Genomic DNA, 18,245 nt, shown 5'->3' with positions numbered 1-18,245 from the left:
ATTTCCTTCCATCTCTACTCAAATGTCACCTTATCAATGAAGTCCCCTCGACCATCCCTCACTATCCCTCCTATTTCATGTGTCTCCAAAGCACGTATCATCTAATTTATTATACATTATTTAGTTATCTGTTTGTTGTTTACATCTTCCCCACTAGAATATAAGTTCCATGAAGGTAAATATTTTATTTTGTGGAATGATATATTTTCAGCAGCCAGAAGAGTGCCTGACACACAATGAGGTTCAAAAAACAGTTGCTGATAATGAATTAGATTTTTCCAAGCTAATTTAAATAATAACTATGTTTTACTTTGGATATTAAAATTAATTTGCCTTCCATATATCCAACCTGTATATCTGATAGGGAAGACTTAGAATGAAAGATTATAGTACATTAAAAATTAATTTGAAAAGCTATTTCTTACCAGTGTCTAGGCAATGAATTGCCATTCTTCTCTCAATTTACCAGTAGTCACAGAGTGACAAGAACAACACTTTGCTTTACAGTAGGGAGTCAGCAAACTTTCTTACAAAGGACCAAATTGTAAATATTTTAGGCTTTGCAGGGCATACAGTCTTTGTCAGAACCACTCACCTCTGCTTTTGTAGCACAAAAGTATGATACAAAACAATACAAAAACAAATGAGTGTGGCTGCGTTCCAATAAACCTTTATTTACAAAAATAAGGAGTAGGCTGGATTTGGTGCATGGAGCCACAGTTTGCAAACCCCTGCTCTAAAGCATATTATTCTTGGGGATTCCCTGGTGGTCCAGTGGTTAGGACTTGGCACTTTCACGGAGGGGCGGGGGTCCCGGATTCGATCTCTGGTCCGGGAACTAAGATCCCACAAGCCGCATGGCATGGCCAGAAATAAATAAATAAATAAAGTCTTAATAAAAAAAAGTGAATGATAAAGCGTATTATTCTTTTAAAAGAATAAATGAAAACCAAATACTTTTTCAGTTAGCATTTATACTTAGGAACTGTAGATTATTTAACAGAAGAATTGAATATATTTATATTCAGTGTTGACTTTTCATATATCTAATTGATATTATGAAGAATTTACAAGCACACCAAATAAAATTGGTATAATTACCTGTGTTTACTCCTCCTGTTAAAATCCAGGCTCCGGTTGTAACTGCAGCTTTAATAAGACCCTTTCCAAGCAACTGTTTGATTCGTGGGTGAAGCTCAAATTTCTGCATGCCACCGTGTACAGAGATAACAAGTTTGGGTAATTCCATTTGCCATTCTTTAAGCAGAAGTTGTAGAATGACTTCAGGTTTGGTATCATATGATAGCCTCACATACTAATAAAAAAGATTTTAAAACAATAATTAATAATTGAATATTCATAGGTTTCAAAATGCAACATTATATGACTTAAGAAAAATTTTGTTTGGATCAGATTATTATAAAATAGATTTCATAGGCTACTTGCAATATATTTACACTTCTAGGAATAAGCAGTAGCAAACGATTTTAAAGTTGGAAAATCATGCCGTAAGAGCTGTAGAAGCAGTGGCACTGTAATTTTTAAACTAAGACGTAAATTTGTTACTCTTTCTGTTTATATAAACTTAATTACCATTCATCTGATTTACAAATTTATCCACAGTACTCATTGCCTTGTTTAACTATGAGTATGCATTGAGTGAGAAGTGTTAAGGATAGGTATGATGATGGGAAAAGGGAAAATAAGAGAAGAATGGTGAAAACATGGAGACTTCTACAACTCTTGCAACTATGAGAGGCAAATACTGAATTATCTGTTTGAAAGTTTGATCAATGATCTAATCCATTGATCAGAATTGTGACTATGCAGTAAATTACCACAGATTTTTTAATACAGATGATTGTTTCCTTCACTGGAAGTAACTGTGGATTTGACTCACAAATTACTGAAAATAATAAATTTTGCTCAGTATTTCAAGGTGTTCAGATGGAATCACCACTTTAATTTTTGAAAAATCATTCTATAAGACAATAAGCTATCATATCTGAGGAGTAAGTTCCTCTGGTTTGAAAGATTAAAAAAATGATCTTTCTGGTAAGTGACATCACAAAATTTACTTGCTATGACTACTGTAATTCATTTTCTTTATCTAAAGCACCTATGACTTAGCTCATAAGAAATCTAAAATATTCAGATGTTAGAAGAAAAACACTTTTAATCATCTCTAATAAAGGTTCTTTGCAAAACAACATATTGCCAATTCCTTTACAAATAGAGATCAAACACCAAGGAAAATTATCCCAAAATATCAGAATTATATAAAACTGAGAAGACTCCAGAATCCCTTAAGAATGATTTGTAATGAGATTTGTTCTGTACTAATAAGTCTTTCTGCATTAGTTCTGTTTAACTCATTATTATACTTGGGTACATTAAGTAGTGTTTGGAAAACAATCTAAAGTTAATATTTTTTAAAAAAAGATTATGTTAGTAATAAAGGAGGAATTCCATTTCCAACAATGATGGACTAGGCTGTTTTCGACTAACTGCCCCTGGGAACTAGAGAAACTAGAAACTAGATAAATAACACCTGTTGTTAAGCTATCAGTGAGCTACCAAAGCAGTGACAACTTGTGGGATCAGCATCCAAGAGAATAGAAAAAATGGAGAGACAGGCCCAGCATTTGGCACTGCTTATCAAGTCAAGGCAGGGAGGGAGGAAGGTGGAACAATCTACAGGGTAATATGTTGATATGTCTAAATGAATAATCATTATGATTTGGAGGTTTAAAATACACGAAGAAATAAAATTCATGCCAACAAGAGCACATTAGTCATGAGGGAAAAAAAATGTAGTCACAAGTATTCTAAAGTTTCTTGCATTGTCCAGGAAGTGGTAAAAGTACTAATTTATATTAGTAACAAGTTATAAATGCATTTTATAGTATTTATTATAAGATTAATCTAAAGAATAGAAAAAGAATGTATAAATAAGATGCTTTAAGAAGGAAAGCTTAATAAAAAAATACTTAATCCAAAAGACCAAACAAAAACAAAGAAAAAGTGAGATAGTAGACTAAACTAAAAAAAAAGGTTCAATTCAACAAGATATAACAATTCTATATTCATATATGTACCTATATAAAGAACTTCAAAATACATAAGGAAATGATTGAAACTAATTTTCTGACACAATATTATTGTCAGGTAATAAATGTACATTATTAGGTAATAAGGTAAATGAAGAAACTCAAATACATGACATACCTTAGCTCTGTAGGAATGAGAACCCCCTTGAAAATTTATGACTCCATAAGCATCAGTTGGGCTCTGTTCTGTATGTTTTTCCACAGACCACTCTTCTAATGTCTGATTAAAATGGTCACCCAATTTCACATCTGAGTATTTCATGGCAAGACTTGCAGTAAAACAAGCATGTTGCTTGACCAAGCGACCACAAAAACACCTAAAGGAAAAAAGTAATAAAATTTTAAAAAGACCTTCTAAAAAATTAGTCAATGAAAAACCATACAAAAATAAATGAACTCATAAAGAGTATGAAAATTAATCTTTTTGATTTTAGGATATCAGTAAATTAATACCTTCACCATAGAATTAAAATAGTATAAATACATTAATATTTGATGATACAGTCTTCTAAATTTAGTTTGGGGCATCTGCTTCCTACTGGATGGGCAAAACAGCACTGGAGACTGCAGAAAATAAGTGTTAGTGAACCTGAAGACAGATCAATACAAACGATCTAATTTAATAAATGGGAAAAATTATTTTAATTAAATAAAAATGAAACAGGGCCTCAGTGACTTGTGGAAAATATCAAGCAATCTAATATATGTATAACTGGAGTCCCTGAGGGAAGAGAGATAGAGAATGGGGCAGAGAAGTATTTTAGGAAACAATGGCTGAAAACTTGTAAATTTGGTGAAAAATATGAACTTGCAGATATTTATGCAAGAAGTACAAAAAGAACCATTCTTAGGCACATCATAGACCTGCTGTTGAAATCCAGAATTACAGGAAAAAAAAAATCCTTAAAATAGCCAGAGGAAAAAAAGACCCATTACACACAGGAGAGCAACTACACTAACGACAGCTGACTTCTCACTAGAAACCAACAGCTGGAAGACAATATAATGGTATCTTCAAAGCACTAGAATGAGAAAACTGTCTACTCAGAATTCCACATTCAGTGAAAATATCCTTTAAAAATGAGAGTAAAATAAATATATTTTCAGATAAACCAAGCTGAGAAAATTCCTCTCCAGTATATCTGCATTATACCAAATGCTAAAGGAAGCTCTTCAGCCTGAGTGGAAAGATACGAGACAGAAAACTTCCCATCTAGAGGAACAAATGAATAGGACTGGAGATGGTAAAACAACTCGATATATCTAAATGAACGTATTCTATGCACTTCTGTTCCTAGCCCACCAACAAGAGACCTTCTCAACTTCCTCTTGTCTTCTTTCATCACAGCTTAAAAGAACAACATTACTCTTTAATTAGCTGCCCAAGTAAGAAATTTAGGTACCATCCTCAAATCTTCCCTTTCTCCATACATCCACCAAATCCTATTGAATTTATCTGATTAATCCCTTCAAATATGCCTACTTCTCCTTCATCACCATAGCCAGTATCTTAATTCAGGCTCTCATTTTTTGCCAGAATTACTCCAAAAGTTTCTATTTTTTTCTCCAAATCCAATCTCCTCAAAATACCAACTGCTTTTATTGAGGGGAAAAAAAAAAAAAAAAACTAAACATGTTAGTTCCCTATATAATATCCTTTTAACATGAAATCAAAACTGTGTGGCATAGTACACAAAGAGCTTAAATGATCCGGCCCTACTTATTTCTCCAGACTCAGATCTCTCCAATATCCACCTTACATTCTACAGCCTGCAGTTTCCTGACAGAACCATCATCTCTTTCACTGCCAGGCCTTCCCACATCCTGTTCTCTCTGCCTAAAATCCCTTTCCCTCAATCTTTACCTGACTAATTCACATTCAGCTTTAGAACTCTGCTCAGATACCTTCACTTGAGTTTCAAGCAGCTTTGCCTGATCCTTCACCTCCGAAGTCTGAGTAAAGTAACCCTTAAACATAATGGCCTGTGAATTTATCCCAATGTATTGATTTTTTTCATACATTAGTTTTATTTTTCAAAATTTGTGCAATGGAGTTATGAAAATTACCTGACGAGTTGTTGACAAATTTGACATCCTGGAAGGCATCTATAAAACAAGGTAAATCTATTACTTAAAGGGAAAACATTTTTTTAGTTTAAACTATATAAAATCCATTAAAAAGTACAAAACAAAGGAAAATTATGTATTTAGTTTAATTTTTCAGTAGATAGCACAAGTCATTTATACCTTAATTTACATGTTCAAATAACTACTTTTAAAAACTAACATGGTTTTCATATTTTAAATATAATTAGTTGTGACTTAAAACCCAGAAACCATAAGAGAAAAGACTGACAGATTTAACTACATAAAATATACAACATTTTTATGTGGCAAAAATATGTCACATAAAGTCTAAAGGTAAACTGAGAAAAAATATTTGCAGACAAAATGTTAGTTTTCCTAATATATAAGAGCTTCATTGAATCAATATAAAATAGGAAAATATATGAACAGATAATTCACAGTAAAAACAAACATGAAAAGGTATTCGATTAGAAAAAAAATTTTTTTAATCCTTTAAGACAATACCTTGGTGAGAATATAGAGGAAAGTAGCCTCGTATCTGCTGGGAGGAGTTTAAATTGATAAACTCTCTATGGAGGGCAATTTGGCAATACTTATCAAAATGAAAAATGCAGACTCTTTCTCTAAGTATAAAGTACTAAGAGTGAAGGTTAAAAAATATCTACAGCATATGGGTAAAATGATTCATTTATAAGGTTATTCACTACAGAATTTTTTTTCATTCATTCATTCATTCGTTTGTTTATTTATTTATTTATTTATTGTGGTGAAGGAAAGTGCAGCATTTATTGTAAGGCGCCAAACAAGGAGTCAGGGACAGCTAATGCTGAAAAACCCCAACAGAATTTTTTCTTCTAACACCAAAAAAACAGAATAGCTAAAATGTCCTAAGGGAATACTAAAATTATGATCCAGATATATAATTAAAAAGGATGCAACGATTAAGAACAAAGTGGTTATTGCCAAGATAACAAACACAATGAGATAAACAGTATGTATTTAAAAGGGAAGAGGGAGGAATAATATACATCTGCTTGGTCAGGCAAAGAGTATATCTATTTCTAAAAGGTATCCCAAGGAATAGGTAACACCAGTTTCCTTTAGGGAGGGGAACTTATAGTTAAGGCACAGTGGTAAAAACGAGGCTTTCACTTATAACTTTTGGTACCTTGTAAATCAATGATTAACCTATTCATATTAAATTAATTTTAAAATCCAATTAGTGTAGGAAAAAATGACCAGCTAATGGTGTTTGTAAATTAGGTCTCATGGATGGCTACAGGCAAGGGTATTTAATAACAGCTTGAGATTTCTTTAACACCTAATGAGGACTTGTATTATTTCTACTGTAAAGTAAAATTAACAAAATTACAAGAAATAAGCTCCTTAATGATAATACAATCTATTTTTTTTTCAATCTATTTTTTAATAAAGCAAAACCATAATTTTCTCTCAATGAAAGAACAACACAGTCTTATTTAGAACTGGCAGATCTAAATTCTAATCAATCTTTATGAATTATTAGCCACGTGACCTGGGAAATGTCACTTATGCTCTCTGGTTAAGAAATGTGATCTTATCTTGTAACAAAACCTATCTTTAATAATTAGTAAGAAATACAAATAAATCATAGAATAATGATTGGAAGAGACATTAAGGTTATCTATTTTAATGATCTAAAAAGACATTTACAGAAATTACCAAAAATTGGGGGAATATTAAAGAATATTAAAAATGTTTTCTCAACAGTAATCAAATAAATGCAAATTTAATACATATACTATTTTCTACTCATCACTTTTTCTTGAAGATGATGGATCATATTACTCTAGTCAATATTCAGGCATTCTCATCACTACTGGTGATAATGTGTATTCTTTACTCTTTCGGAAAGTTTTTTGGCATTACACATACTAAGCGGGAATAAAACTTTAAACACAAAAAAGTTGTATCCACTAAGATCTCCATTGTGACCTAATTTTAATTTATAATGCTAAAAACTAAAATAACTCAAACGCCCAAGAGTAGGATAGGTATGTGAATTGTGATACATACACTAACAGATTAACTACCGTTCTTATAAAATATCTATATCATGAAAAAATGTAATTACTATAACATCTTGTTAAAAAGCAGATTCAAAGTTTTACATATAGACTGAATTCAGCAATATTTTAAAACTAAAGCTATGCACTGAGAAAAGATTAAAAATAGGTGCAATAAATGTTATTAATAATGACTGTCTTCATGTTTTGAAACTCTGAGTATTGAGCCTACTTTCTTTTTTTAATGATAGAGTAACTTTTTTTATTAAATAAATAAATAAATAAATAAATTTATTTATTTTTGGCTGCTCTGGGTCTTCGTTGCTGTGCGCGGGTTTTCTCTAGTTGCAGTGAGCGGGGGCTACTCTTCGTTGCGGTGCGTGGGCTTCTCATTGCGGTGGCTTCTCTTGTTGCGGAGCACGGTCTCTAGGCGCACGGGCTTCAGTAGCTGTGGCTCGCAGGCTCTACAGTGCAGGCTCAGTAGTTGGGGCGCACGGGCTTGGTTGCTCCGCGGCATGTGGCATCTTCCCGGACCAGGGATCAAACCCGTGTCCCCTGCATTGGCAGGTGGATTCTTAACCACTGCGCCACCAGGGAAGTCCCTGAGCCTACTTTCTGCATCTCAAAAGTTTCCAAAAGTTATCATGCACATTCCTCTTATAATGGAAATCTGTTTAAGTGAGAGATATATTCAAAATAGGTATTTTTTGCTGTTAAATAAAAGATAAATGTTGAATTCAAACAGCAGGTTTATGTAATGTAACAAACAAAAGGTTTAGAAATTCTATTCAACAAATATTTACCGAAAACTCACTATGGAAAATAATGGTGACAGGTGCTATAATTTAAAATACATCAGTTAATAAAAGATTACCTACTTGGCTGTATTTTCATAAGGGCCATATAGCAAATGGAAGTAAAAGTTGCAGAGAAGATAACTACATAGAAAACAAGGTTTAATAGGAGACAGGAAAGGTAAGAAAACTAAAAATCCTTGTAAATGCCTTTTTCAATTAATTTTTCCTAAGTGCCTGTGAAAAGAGGTGCTCTGTAGGCCAGAAAATAACTACATTTTTGATTTACCCTTTTAAGCTTCTTGCTATTTTTAGGTCTCAAGAAAAAGAAAAAAATTAGGAAAAATGTTTCTTCAATAAATACCTCAACAGGTCTTTTTCTTGAATTCTAACTACTGTCCTTTACTTAAAATTTTTCCTATTATCAAAGCCATTTTAAAGACCAAAAGACAATCAGAGATGCCAACACAATCTCTGGTGATAGGTTTTCCAATAAGTGCTCATTATAGCTATATTTTGGCAAACAAAAACAGCAACTATTAGGTTCATATTGGTTTCTTCAGCATAAACCATAGTGTTGGGTACTCAGTAGATGCCCATTAAACCAATACACAAACTTTTTTAAGTTCTCAGTATCAGTGAATCAATTAAAAAAGAGAGCCTTAACTGTCTTTGTAATACACTAGTATGATATGGGGGAGATTAGGGATGGAGCAACACTTTGAAGAAGAGGTTTTATGTTGTGAAATGTCATTAAGAACTCCAGAATACTGATATTTTGCTAATGATAGCTCCTTCTCCTAATCCTAAAAGAATAATTAACAGTAAACACAAAAGTTAACAGTAACTACAAATAATAATCTAAATTTTTAATATATAAATAGCAATATAATTTACATCTAAATTTCTAGAAGAGGGACTTCCTTGGTGGTCCAGTGGTAAAGAATCCGCATTCCAATGCGGGTTCAATCCCTGGTCGGGGAACTAAGATTCCCACATGCCGCGGGGCAACTAAGCCCACGCACAACAAGAGAGCCCGCGCACCACAACTACAGAGCCCATGCACCCTGGAGCCCTCGTGCCACAACTAGAGACAAAAATCCCACACACCGCAACTAAAGAGAAGCCCAAGTGTCGCAACAAAGAGACCGTGCTCCGTAATGAAAGATCCTGCATGCCTCAACAATGATCCTGTGTGCCGCAATTAAGACCCAAAGTAGCCAAAAATATAAGGTAGGTAGGTAGGTAAATAAATAAATAAATAAATTTACTTATTTATTTATTTCTAGAAGAACCCAGAAGAAAAAGAAGTATGCTTACCTGTGAGGGTCTTTTGAACTTGGTATAATGTATACACATTCCCTCTTGGTCAAAGTGCTTTCTATCCAGGATTTCTGGGACTAAAACAGAAAGTTTAAAAAAGATGGTTTATAAATTAACCAACAAATATTACAAGGAAAAATTTAATGATAAATACATGAAAATAATTCAATTTTTAATTCACTAAATATTTACTATATACAACATGTTTACTGATGACAGCACACCTAAAATATTAGAATTATTCCATTTAAGTCCAGTGAGATTGAGACTACTAAATCAACAGTACTATGCAGATACTGTGGCTTCAAATAACCAGAGAGGAGGGAAATCGAGTTTCAGACAAAAACCTCAAGAGGGGCTGGTATGATCCTGGGAAGTGGATCATTTTAAGGCCAATTAAAAGTGACTGTTAGATTCAACTAAAAATAAAATAAAACCTAGTAATAGCTATACTCTTTCTAAGACAAATACCTAAAGCATAGGGCATGGAATGGCTAATGGTACAGGGATAGAAAGAGATATCAAGCAAATTCTAATCAAAAGAATGACAATACTAAAAAAAATAGATGCTAAACATCAATAGGGATAGTGCAGGTTATTTATTACATGATTTCAAATATCTGATTCACCAGACTACAACAATCTTAAATATGAATCACCAAATAAAGTAGTCTCAAGATGCATAAAGCAAAAACATCAATACGGAGAATAAGACAAATCTAGGATGACAGTGGAAGATTAACACATTTCCGTCAATTACTGTAAACCTGAAATAATTTCAAATTTAAAAGTTTTTTTTAAATTACTTTTTATACCACCACTTAAGCTTCTGCCTGGATCCCTAGACTCTGTATCCTGCTATTGGTGATTGATTAAAAAGGGATGAGGTGGACTTCCCTGGTAGCTCAGTGGTTAAGAATCCACCTGCCAATGCAGGGGACAGGGGTTCGAGCCCTGGTCTGGGAAGATCCCACATGCCGCGGAGCACATAAGCCCGTGCACCACAACTACTGAGTCTGCACTCTAGAGCTTGCATGCCGCAACTACTGAAGCCCACGCACCTAGAGCCCATGCTCTGCAACGAGAAGCCACCGCAATGAGAAGCCCGTGCACAGCAACAGAGTAGCCCCTGCTCACTGCAACTAGAGAAAGCCCGCACGCAGCAATGAAGACCCAAGGCAGTCAAAAATAAAATAAAATAAAATAAATAAATAAATTTATTTTTTTAAAAAAGGGATGAGGCATCACATACTGAGATAGGTGAAACTCCATAAATTTGGACTGAGTAGATTGAAGATCTTGAGCTTCAACCTCCACATAATATATATATTAGACATATAGATAAATATTAGATATCTAATATATCTATAGATATTAGATATATATTAAATATAGATATTAGCACGCTCTCTCTCTCTCAAAATCTCTCCCCCCCATCACCCTCTCTCTTACCAGTACAGTACAAAACGGAAGAGCCTGTATTCCAAAAAGAAAGCTCTAGGGAATTCCCTGGGGGTCCATTGGTTAGGATTCTGTGCTTCCACTGCAGGGGGGCATGGGTTCGATCCCTGGTTGGGGAACTAAGATCCTGCAAGCCACCACCTTCTTTTTCTAACTAAAGTCTGATAGTATTCCTTTGAAGAATCTGCTTCCCTACATACTCCTCAGGGGGGGGAAAAAAAAAAAAGGAATCTCTCCAGCTTTACTGTACTAGGAATACACCTAGCAAACCCAACCCTGATTCAATCCAATTCCCCACCTATTCCATAACTGCCTATATTAATATGACTACAGAAAAAAACAAACAAAACAACACCCTCTGGTTTGACTTTAAAACCATGACCACAAACCTCAAATGTCCCTTAATTATGCCCAACAGTCACACCATATTTCCCTGGTCCATTTTCTCATTCTTCTGTATGATTTCACACCATCTCCTCCTCTCCTCAAACCTCCAACCCTCCTTCACCATTCTTACTCTCAACTGATGACCTACTTCCCATTTCACTCAGAAAATTGAGCAGCAAGAAGAGAACTTCTACAAATTTCTACCACATCTGTCCACCAATGAGTATCTATACCCACACATTCTGCCTTCCTTCCTGTGACTGACTGTGTTCCTATTTAAGTCTAATCACTCCTCTCGTGCTCTAGACCCCATACCCTTACTAACTCTCCACCAGTTCTCCCTGATTTTTTTCCCCTTCTTTATTAACTTATTCCTATCAGCACGCAACATGCTATTATTCTGCCCATTTTAAACACAACAAACTTTGCATGACTCCACTTGCTCCTCAAGCTAACACATAATGTTTCTGCTTCCATCTACAGTAAAGATCATTGGAAAAAGTGTTTCCCTCTTTTCTTCTCCTCCTACACTTTCTAAAACCCACTCCAGTCAGACTTTCAAGGCAAGCACTCTCCTGAAATAAGTTTCAACAAGATCACCGATGATTTTCTCTAAATCCAAAGGTCAACTTTCAGGACTCACCTTCATTGATATATCAGCAGCATTTAACAAAATCAATCATTCGCATCTTCTTAAAACATTTTCATCAGTTAGTTTGATTTTCTTCCCTTCACTGGCCACTCCATTTATATCCTTGCTGACTTCTCCTCTTCTCCTCAATCTTTAGACTTCTTTTTTCCAATTATATTCACTCAGACTTTGGACTTCTTTTTTCCGGTTATATTCACACAGACTTTGGACTTTTTTCCAGTTATATTCACTCTTCTAGTGCTCACATTCACTTGCCATCAATACACTGGATGACTCTCTAATTTGCATTTCCATGTCAGATTTTTCTCTGAACTCCATGCTCACATATCCAACTGCCTACTTAACAGTTTCATTTTGATGTCTAACAGGCATCTCAAATGTAACATGGCCAAAACTGAGCTCATCTTTCACCCAAATACTATTTCTCATAAAGTCTTCCCCAGCTCAGTAAATGGTAACTCTATTCTTCCAGTTGTATTCTTTCTTTTCTTTTAAAAACAAAAATCTTTTTTTTTTTTTTTTTTGGCTGCGTGGCATGCAGGATCTTAGTTCCCCAACCAGGGATTGAACCTGTGCCCCCTGCAGTGGAAGTGTGGAGTCTTAACCACTGGACCGCCAGGGAAGTCCCTTAAGGCAAAAATTTTAATGTCATCCTTGATTTCCTCTTTTTATGTACTTCATATATAATCCCATGGCAAAACCTGTCAGCTTGCCTTCAAAACATATCCAATATCCAACCACTTCTCACACCTCCACTGCTACTATTCTGGCCCAAGCCATCATCACCTCTTGCCTGGCTTACTGCAGAAACCACTCATGCCACCCTTGCCAAAAGAAATAAAATAATCTTTTAAAAAATTTTTATTTTATTTATTTATTTTTGCCCATGCCACACAGCATGTGGGATCTTAGTTCCCCGACCAGGGATCGAACCCATGGCCCCTGCAATGGAAGTGCAGTCTTAACCACTGGACCACCAGGGAAGTCCCTAAAGTAATCCTTTTAAAATATGTCATTATGTCACTTCTCTGCTCAAAACTCTCCAATATTTTCACATTTTACTCAAAGAAGTTTTATAAAAGCCAAAGTCCTTACAATAATCTTTAAGGTCCTAGTGCTCTGCATCTCTGCATCCTGCCTCATTACTTTCATTCTATCACCTCCTTCAAGTCTTTGAGCAAATGTCACCTTCTCAATGAGACTTACACTATTTAGGAATGCAATCTCCATCACCCCCTACTCCCTTATGCACCAGTAGAGCAATGGAACCATCCCCAGGATCACATTTAGAGCATTCTCCTGAGAACCAAAAGATCTGGCCATGTCAGTTAGACTGCTGGTATATTATTGCTATCCTGGCCCCTTCTCCCACTCCACAACCATAGTACACTGAAGGTAGGCAGAGCATCTGGACCTGAAAACATTTATTCATGTGACTTCTGCTTGTAACTTGAAAAAAATATCATTTGGTAGGCTTCTCTGACACATGATAACGTGAGGTTGAATCTCTACCAAAACCAACTTAACCTACTGCTTTAAACTCATGAAATTTTCATTATGCTCCTATTATTAAAAATGCAGGGTTTAGGGGTAGCACTAAAATTATACTGTGATTTATCATTTAAAGGGTTGCTTCTCTCTTCTAGAAAAAATTGGAACTGGTTTGGGAGGGATAAAACAGATTAGTGGTTGTACTTGCTGCTATATTTTTACTGGTTGTTAAATCAAGACAAAGATTTGTTTGGAATTTCTCCCTGTGAGCTTATTTGCAAACAAATGGCAATGACCGCAGCTCAGTCCCATGCTATGGTAATGAACTCCACCAAAATCAGATTCTAGAACTAGACATTTAACATATGCAAATAACCTACTAAAATAATATACATGCATGAGAAGCACTCAGATTACTCTGGTATGAATTACATATATATGTTTTTAACTAAATCATTTGCAGTTCATGAGCATACGCCTAAAGCCTAAAATATGAATGAAAGATGGGCAAAAAGTGAACACAACATGAACATATTTATTAATTAACAGTGGACCTTTCTAAGGAGTTCTGTCAAAAGACAACTACTTGACAAAAGAGGAAAACGTCTCAGGGAGAACTTGGAAATATATGGGCATAGATAAATGCTATAAAATGCAAACTTGTACAATTCACATCTTCTTTTTTTTGTTTTTTTTAACCTCGTCTTTTTCTTGATAGGAAAACTAGAAAGAATAGAGTAGACTTAAACAACACTGTCAGTCAATTTCACCTGATGGAACTTATAAAATACTCCACCCAAAATAGCATATACTGATTTAGGACTTATTTGCAAATAAGATAAAGGACTCAGAAAACTCAACATTAAAAAAAAAATCCAATTCACAAATGGGCAAAAGACATGGAGAGACATTTCACCAAAGAGAATATGCTTATTTTACCAAATAAGCATAAGTAAAGGTGCTCAACTTCACTGGTTATTAGGGAAATGCAAATTTAAAACTACAATGCAATACCACTTCACAACCACTAGAAGGGCTTTAATCAAAGGCTGACAATACCAAGTGTTGGCACAGATGTATAAACTGGAAGCTCATACTTTACTAGTCGGAATGCAGAATGGCATAAATACTTACAAAGGAAAAGTTTGGTTGTTTATTGAAGTGTTAAACATAAACTTACATATGACTCCAAGATTCCATTCTTAACTATCTTCCCCCCAAAAATGAAAACATGTCCACACAAAGACTTGTATTTGAATGTTCTAGAAACATTATTCATAATAACCAACGAAGTGATATATCCATACAATGATATATACTACTTAGCAATAAAGACGGACAAACTAAAGATAACATGCAACACTGCTGGACCTCAAAAACATTATGGTAATGGGAAAAGCCAGATATAAGATATTATGATTTCATTTACATGAAATTTCTAGAAAGGCAAAACCATAGAAACAGTAAGTTTAGTAATTGCCTGGGGCTGAGAGTGAGAGCAGGGATAAACTGCAAACAAGTACAAGGGAACTTTGTGAGGTGTCTAAAACTGGATTGTGGTGGTTATAAAACTAAGTTAATTTATTAAAAACCATCAAATGGGGAACTCCCTGGCAGTCCAATGGTTAGGACTCTGTGTTTTCACTGCCGAGAGCCTGGGTTCAATCCCTGGTTGGGGAACTAAGATCCCACGAGTTGCACAGCGTGGCCAAAAACAAACAAACAAAACCAAAAAAACCCACCAAATGTGTATACTTACAAACGGCAAATTTTATCGTATGTGCATTATTCCAAAACAAAGCCGTTTAAAAGGCAGGGGAGAGTTACAAGACATGTAAAACAGAATGAGAAGATCAAACGTAAGTTTAATCAGAGTTCCAGAAAGAGAAAAGACAAAGTATGGGCAGAGACTTAGACATGAAAGTTACAAGACTGTCCAAAGTCACACAGCTAGTAATTTACCCTGACTCCAAAGCCTCTACTAGCTTTTTTTTTTTTAAGCTTTTTAAGAGAAATTTAAGGTAAGCATTTCAAAATCATTTGATGATATGCTTTAAATAAGCACCTTTCTTACATCTTTTTTGAAACCAATGAGTAGAAGTACATTAATTACTTTCAAAAGTGGAATTCCTATGTAATCATTATGTATATAATTTTCTGAACATGGATTAAAATAAAAAGAACAGAGGGCTAACATACCTCTCCTAAAAGGTATTGTCAATTGCTAACTACTGCTAACCAGTATTAGCTTTCCCCCTTTTCTTTCTCCAATTCCACTCCTCAGCAACAGTCTACCTGAAGCAACTCTAACTATAGCTATTCAAACCCAAGTGGCGATAGGGATGGAAGAATTATATCAATAGATTTCAAAATGACTGTTCTACAGCAACGAACTAATGCCCCAGTTAAGTCTAAATGCTGGCTTGCAAAACTTTGGATAGTTATTAATTGAAATACTCATAAAAGTGAATCACAGGTATATATACTTTTCATACCTTATGCCTTCCTATTAAATGTAAATATAAATATTTTCATTGACATTTTAATTTACATACGGAAGAAAAATGAATTCCAAGTAGCATTTAACATAAGGAATCATCAGAGCTCTCTTCAGGAAAATTAATCAGGGAGATAAGTAAAAGTAAGCTAGAGCCACCAGTCTTTTGGGGAGGGGCAATGGGAGCCTGGACTAGTAAAGGAATGGATACAACAGATAATTTCCAAATCCTTTATAATTTAACATGATGCCTTACAAAAAAATAAACACTACAGATCAATTATTAATATAGTCCTGGTTTCTCATCCTTTCTTCAAATTCACCTCTGCAATTATCTTTCCAACAACAGACAACTCATCAGCGCCCAAAGGAACACCCTTCCCCTTAAACTGATGCTTCCTTCAATTTCCCCGCTTCTTAGAGAAGTATGGCTATACTCTAAATGGGCAATCAGTAAATTTTTTCTATTAAGAGCCAGATGGTAAATATTTTAGGCTTTTTGAACCACATACTGTCTCCATCACATATTTTTGTTTTGTTTTTACACCACTAAAAAATATAAGAACCATTCTCAGCTCAACGCCATACAGAACAGGCCTTGGCCAGATTTGGCATACATGACCTAGTTTGCCAACTCACGCTCTAAATCACACAAAACCTTCCCACAAAAAATCTCACCATTCCACTGAGTCAATTCAATCTAACAAGTATGTGCCAAGCCCTTCAGATTCTTCCCCTACACTGTTTCTTGGATATTACTAATGTCCCTTCTACCAGCCCTACAATCCCAAAAGATCCTTGTATTAAGAATTGCTTCCTAGAGGAGGAACCAAGATGGCGGAGTAGAAGGACATGCTCTCACTCCCTCTTGCGAGAACATCAAAATCACAACTAGCTGCTGGACAATCATCGACAGGAAGACACTGGAACTCACCAAAAAAAATACCCACATCCAAAGACAAAGGGGAAGCCACAATAAGATGGTAGGAGGGGTGCAATCACAGTAAAATCAAATCCCATAACTGGTGGGTGGGTGACTCACAGACTGGTAAACACTTATACCACAGAAGTCCACCCACTGGACTGAAGGTTCTGAGCCCCACGTCAGGCTTCCCAACCTGGGGGTCTGGCAACGGGAGGAAGAAATCCTAGAGAATCAGACTTTGAGGCCTAGGGGGAATTGATTGTAGGACTTTGACAGGACTGGGGGAAACAGAGACCCCACTCTTGGAGGGCACACACAAAGTAGTGGGTGCATGGGGACCCAGGGGAAGGAGCAGTGACCCCGGGGGAGACTGAACCAGACCTACCTGCTAGTATTGGAGGGTCTCCTGCAGAGGCAGGGGTGGCTCTGTTTCACCATGGGGACAAGGACACTGGCAGCAGAAGTTCTGGGAAGTACTCCTTGGTGTGAGCCCTCCCAGAGTCTGTCATCAGCCCCACCAAAGAGCCCAGGTAGGCTCCAAGGTTGGGTTGCCTCAGGCCAAACAACCAACAGGAAGGGAACCCAGCCCCACCCATCAACAGTCAAGTGGATTAAAGTTTTACTGAACTCTGCCCACCAGAGCAACAGTCAGCTCTACCCATCACCAGTCCCTCCCATCAAGCCTCTTAGATAGCTTCATCCACCAGAGAGCAGACAGCAGAAGCAAGAAGAACTACAATCCTGCAGCCTGTGGAACAAAAACCACATGCACAGAAAGATAGACAAGATGAAAAGGCAGAGGGCTATGTACCAGATGACGGAACAAAACCCCAGAAAAACAACTAAATGAAGTGGAGATAGGCAACCTTCCAGAAAAAGAATTCAGAAGAATGATAGTGAAGATGATCCAGAACCTCGGAAAAAGAATGGAGGCAAAGACCAAGAAGATGCAAGAAATATTTAACAAAGATCTAGAAGAATTAAAGAACAAACAGACATGAAAAATACAATAACTGAAATGAAAGCTACACTAGAAGGAATCAATAGCAGAATAACTGAGACAGAAGAACGGATAAGTGACCTGGAAGACAGAATGGTGAGGAGGAGAGAAGATGGTGGAAGAGTAAGACGCGGAGATCACCTTCCTTCCCACAGATACAGTAGAAATACATCTACACGTGGAACTGCTCCTACAGAACACCCACTGAACGCTGGCAGAAGACGTCAGACCTCCCAAAAGGCAAGAAACTCCCCCCGTACTTGGGTAGGGCAAAAGAAAAAAGAAATAACAGAGACAAAAGAATAGGGACGGCACCTGCACCAGTGGGAGGGAGCTGTGAAGGAGGAAAGATTTCCACGCACTAGGAAGCCCCTTCGCGGGCAGAGACTGCAGGTGGCAGAGGGGGGAAGCTTCGGAGCCACGGAGGAGAGCGCAGCCACAGGGGTGTGGAGGGCAAAGCGGAGAGATTCCC

At 36.1% G+C, this 18,245-nt stretch overlaps 1 protein-coding gene across 2 annotated transcripts in view; it reads right to left on the bottom strand.

Moving 5' to 3' along the window:
• TRPM7 (transient receptor potential cation channel subfamily M member 7) overlaps positions 1-18,245 on the bottom strand; it is a 118,863-nt gene that overhangs the window by 77,387 nt on the left and 23,231 nt on the right. Inside the window, exons 1-5 of one of the 2 annotated variants that reach the window (XM_036841908.1) lie at positions 11,852-11,981; positions 9,358-9,437; positions 5,178-5,216; positions 3,229-3,427; positions 1,102-1,315 (exon numbers count right to left, since the gene is read on the bottom strand). In XM_036841908.1, the coding sequence (XP_036697803.1) occupies positions 1,102-1,315; positions 3,229-3,427; positions 5,178-5,216; positions 9,358-9,437; positions 11,852-11,857 (538 nt within the window). In that variant the 5' untranslated portion in view covers positions 11,858-11,981. Of the gene's footprint in view, positions 1-1,101; positions 1,316-3,228; positions 3,428-5,177; positions 5,217-9,357; positions 9,438-11,851; positions 11,982-18,245 lie in introns of those variants that run through there. The other variant, XM_036841909.1, reaches the window with a different exon arrangement.

This window comes from Balaenoptera musculus, chromosome 2 (genome assembly GCF_009873245.2).
Source record: "Balaenoptera musculus isolate JJ_BM4_2016_0621 chromosome 2, mBalMus1.pri.v3, whole genome shotgun sequence".
NCBI classification, from domain to species: Eukaryota; Metazoa; Chordata; class Mammalia; order Artiodactyla; family Balaenopteridae; genus Balaenoptera; species Balaenoptera musculus.
The sequence above is the reverse complement of the archived record's forward strand: the minus strand, read 5'-3'. Positions and strand labels throughout refer to the sequence as shown.